The following is a 5,000-nucleotide window of genomic DNA, read 5'->3' on the forward strand; positions in this document are numbered from 1 at the left end:
CTTTTTATTGTATATGTAGACAAAACCTTCAACCCTACAAGCAGAAACAAATGCTCCATCAGACATTACCAATAACCAACATATTAGAAACACAATTAACAAACAAATAACATTAGTTACGTTACAGTTACAAACAATTAACGGCAAATAAACAAGATTAGTTACGTTACAGTAACAAACAATTAAAGGACAAATAACAACATACCAGTTATGTTACAGAGTATGCTCAGCGTATATGTAAGCCTACGTTGTACAGTAGCCATAGAATGAGCCTACTCAAAGTCCCGCAAATTTCAGGTCTGTCATCTAATTTACATTTCTAAAGAGAGTATTAAACAGTGAATGGGTAGTTCCTCCGGTTAACAGGTCCGTGAAGGCAGTTCCGTTCATGCATATCTATTTGGCCGTTCGTCCTCATTTGCTGTCTCGTTAACGGTTGTTATTGGTAACTAGTGCTGTGAAAGATAAAAGACACTTGGCGGAGAACATACAGTGCTACACACAACCCCCCTACAGTTTTACGATGCCCTCATCGTACACACACTACACACTACCATCCTCTCACACTACGCTACCATTACCTATTTCTGACAAAGAAAGACAAATTTACAACTCTGATCGCTGCCTGTTTCGTATCCTCTCTGATCTTCTCAGTACTGGTGCGTTAATTGTTACTCCCTGTTCTTGTTCAACCTCTTTATCAACACATTCTTTAGGTTCACTATTACCATGGTTGCTAAAATCAAACCCGAACCTGGTTAAAACTTCTTCCATATCAGGCATTTCTAAGCTACTGTCATCCCTATCAGCGGTTTCGAAATTATCATTATTTTCCGTATCTAAGTCATCAATATTTTCTCCCCCCTCATTCCTTTCGATCCCAGCGAACGGTTTAATATTCCTCCGATGGATAACCTTAGCATCACTTCCTTCAGGCCTAATTCTATACAAACCACAGTCCCTGTTAAGTACCTCTTCAATTACCCACTTTCTTTTACCAAATTTGTCTCCTAGTTTCGCTCTTCCAATTATTTTATTTTCTCGTAATAAAACCTTTTGTCCTACCTCCAAATCACTTTCTCTAGACTTTGCTAACATAGGCTTTGCTTTTGATACCCAGTTCTTTTGTGTGTTCCTTCTAACCAAATCCCAAACTTCTTTTTGCATTTTGCATTGCTGACGTAACCAGTCTCCGTCTTGAAATTTGTAAATGTCTTCCAGATACCCCCAGCTCTCGATCGAAATACAAGGTTCCCTCCCGAACAACAAGAAATATGGAGAAAACTCTGTCACAGAGTGAGGTGTTATATTATACGCAAATACTAAACTCTGCAAATACAATGGCCATTTGTTCCTCTTCTCCTCCTCCAAACTTCTAAGTAGACCGTACAGAGTTCTATTCATTCTTTCCACTTGACCATTTCCTTCAGGGTGATATGGAGAAGTGCGTGATTTCTTTACATTGAACCTCTTACAGATTTCCTTAATTAGAGCGCTTTCGAAATTTCTCCCTTGGTCAGTATGAAGCTGCTGAGGAATTCCATATTTATAAAAGAGCTCTTCGACCAATATTTTAGCCACTGTTGTCGCTTTCTGATCCTTTGTTGGATATGCCCATACGTATTTGCTAAACAGGTCACTTAAAACTAAAATATGCTCCTTTCCAGAGGTTGATCTTTCCACGGAACAAAAATCTATCGCCACAATTTCCATGGGCTGAGAAGTTTCCACATGAACAGGAATGGTATTTCTATATGGAATTTCATCTTTTGTCCTTAAACAAGTATCACAATTTCTAATGAAATCCGTTACAAATCCCCTCATGTTGGGCCAATAAACCCTAGAGTTCAGTAATTTATAAGTTCTATCAATACCCTGATGTCCTAGTTTATCATGAGTTTCGACTAAACACTTACTTCTTAAAAGAACAGGAACGGCTAATCTATAAATTATGTTATCTAATTGATCCACATGAGTCTTATAAAGAATATCATTTCTTATCACAAGACTTTCTTTATCCCTTTTCCACGTAACTAATTCAGGTTTAAAATTAATGTTTTCTAACTCAATATTTTCTCCTTCTAGCCATTTCCTTACAATCTTTAAAACTGGACAAGCTTTCTGTTTATTAACAACGTCCTCCCACTCTAAAATCTGATGTCTACTTATGGCACAAACAAAATTTGTGTCCTCATGAGGAGCTACCCATACTTCTTCGTCTTCATTCATCACCATCTCTCTAGGCTTGCGTGAAAGAATGTCGGCTTTAACATTTTGTTTTCCTGGTCTGAATTTAAGTTCAATGTCAAATACCGACAAATCTGCCACCCATTTTTGTTCTGTGTGATCAAGTTTTGCTGTGCTGAGATTGCTCAAAGGGGCATTGTCAGTATACACTATGCACTTTGTGCCAATAAGATAATTTTTAAATTTTTCAGTAACAGCCCACTTCAAAGCACACAATTCTAGTTTCCTCGAACTATAGTTCTTCATGTTTCTTTCGTGTGGTTTCAGTGACCTACTTGCATAAGCTACAGGATGCAGCTTATCCTCCTTATATTGGGACAAAACCGCACCAAGTCCATCGTAACTAGCGTCTATTTCTAACGTACATTCTTTCCCAAACTCTATCCCTTTCAGTACTGGGGCAGCTATCAATTTTTCTATCAATGTCTGGAAGGCCGTTTCTGCATCTTCTGTCCATTTATCCTTAATACTTTGACTTGATTTCTTCTTTTCTCCTTTCAATAACTCATTGAGTGGCTTGGCAATTATGGCAAAATTTTTAATAAATCTCCTATAAAATGTTGCAAATCCCAGGAAAGCTCGCACTTCCTTTATAGTTTCTGGCCTCTTCCAGTTCTTCACTGCTTCAATCTTACTTAGATCAGGTCCTATTCCTTGATTACTAATGCTAAATCCTAGGTAACTTACACATGTCTGCAACAAATGACATTTTTTTGGCTTTAATTTCATCCCATAAGACTTTATGCGCTCTAGCAATGCCTCCAATCTTAATAAGTGGTCGTCAATGGTCTTCGAAAATAATATCATATCATCCAAATAAATGACTAAAAATTCAAAAAACATATCCCCCAAAATATTCTCCATGCATCGTTGAAAGGTTGCTGGGCTGTTTGTCAAACCCATTGGACACCTGCGATACTGAAAGTGTCCCCATGGTACAGAAAATGCAGTTTTCTCTCTATCTTCTTTCCTTAACAAAACTTGATGATAGCCCTGCGCAAGGTCAAAAGTCGAAAAGTATTTGGCCCCTTCCAATGAATCCAGACACTCCGCTACTCTAGGAAGAGGAAATGCATCCTTGAAAGTTTTTTCATTCAATTTCCTATAATCAATGCACAACCTTAGGCCTCCCCCCTTCTTTCTCACAAGGACTATAGGTGCTGCATAAGGACTTGCACTTTCTTCAATTACACCCCGTTTCTTTAAGTCATCAAGCAACTGTTTGGCCTCGGGGATTAACGTGGGTGCTATTCTTCTATACGGTAATTTGATAGGTTTCCCACAGGACAATCTAATGGAATGTTCCCATCCCTTTATCAAACCTAGGTCCGAATCATTTAGCTCAAAACAGTCCTTATATTTGTAGAGTATCTTATCAAGTCTTACCAAATCCGATTTACTTAAGTTACTTTCATCAACATTGACTCCCAACTTCCGTCTGTGGTTTTGAAGTTCTGTCTCTGATAGTTTTTCAATATTCACATTATCATCATCCTCCATAAACTCCCTGATGCCAAGTTGCACCGTGGCCAATATACTGCCTGCTTCAATGCTAACATTATCTTTAGACCAATTAGCCACACAGACATATCCAACACCCCATTCACATATAGAAAAACTGGGCAAGACCTGAACTCCCGGAGGCAACATATTTTTACTCTCGTCTGCTATTTTCTCTAAAACTACATACTCCTTTGGCACTTCCTTTAGGCTATCAATGTATACCTTGATTAGTTTCCTGCTACCTGACGGAACATTTCTATTCTGTTGTCTTAAGCAACTAGCATATCCTAAATCCTCCCTTTGCCAAACCTGCATAGTTTGACCAACTAGTCTCATACAGCAATCCAAAACTGGACTATATTCAGCTTTTAATCCCTCTTTCTCTGATGCCATCACGTTAACGTTTTTGGTGACTCCCCATTTTTCGAACAGCAAAGACAAAACATTCATGCCCACAAGGCACTCTTGGTTAGTGTTCTTGCCAAGACCATTCCTTCCCTTTTCAGCTCTCTTGACATAGAAAACACAGCTGTTCTGTTCCATTCCACTTACTTCCACATCAACAACGACATGACCTATTATATTAATTTCATTACCACTCAGGTCACATATGTAGTCACTAGTATTATACAATGTCACCCCTTTTGGTTTTAGATTCCCCAAATACCAATTTTCCGACAACAAACTACAGTTTGCCCCAGAATCCATAAGTCCCACAGCTTTCTTTCCCTCTATGCTGAGTGTCAGTTTCATAGTGTCTCCTCTCTTATTTAAACATTCACTTGGCCGGACGTTCAAGTTAACGCCCGGCCTCACAAGTTTTCCTGGGCATTATCCCCGGCCTGCAATGACATCTCCCTCACAACTTTATCTCCTCTTGCATTATTTAACCCTCTGTTCTTACTAGAGTATAGATTACACTTATAAAATGGATGACCATCTTCCCCACAAGACCAACAAGTACCCGTAAACTGATTTTCCAAAACATGTTTATTTTGCGTTCTGTTTTTACCTAGCCTTCCCTTATACTGGTGTCCTTCCCCCTGATCCTGCACTATATTGTCTCTAGAAAACCCTCCATTTTTGCACTGGTATGATACATGACCCTGATCCCCACAGGTCCAACACTTAATTACTTTATCATCTCTCCCCCTGCTATTCAAATGGATGTCAGAAACATTACCAAATTCTTTCATGACCTTCATTCTATCTTGCACAAATCTACCAGCATCTTCTAATTGGTCAATGAC

At 38.8% G+C, this 5,000-nt stretch overlaps 1 protein-coding gene across 1 annotated transcript in view; it reads right to left on the bottom strand.

Annotated features, from left to right (window-relative positions):
* Window positions 1-4,895, bottom strand: part of LOC137654114 (uncharacterized) — a 37,358-nt gene extending 32,463 nt beyond the window's left edge. Inside the window, exon 1 of the mRNA XM_068387752.1 lies at window positions 3,368-4,895. Coding sequence (XP_068243853.1) covers window positions 3,368-4,503 — 1,136 coding nt within the window. The 5' untranslated portion in view covers window positions 4,504-4,895. The remainder of the gene's footprint in view (window positions 1-3,367) is intronic.
* Between the last annotated feature and the right edge of the window lie 105 nt (window positions 4,896-5,000).

Source organism: Palaemon carinicauda, chromosome 15 (genome assembly GCF_036898095.1).
Source record: "Palaemon carinicauda isolate YSFRI2023 chromosome 15, ASM3689809v2, whole genome shotgun sequence".
Classification (NCBI taxonomy): domain Eukaryota; kingdom Metazoa; phylum Arthropoda; class Malacostraca; order Decapoda; family Palaemonidae; genus Palaemon; species Palaemon carinicauda.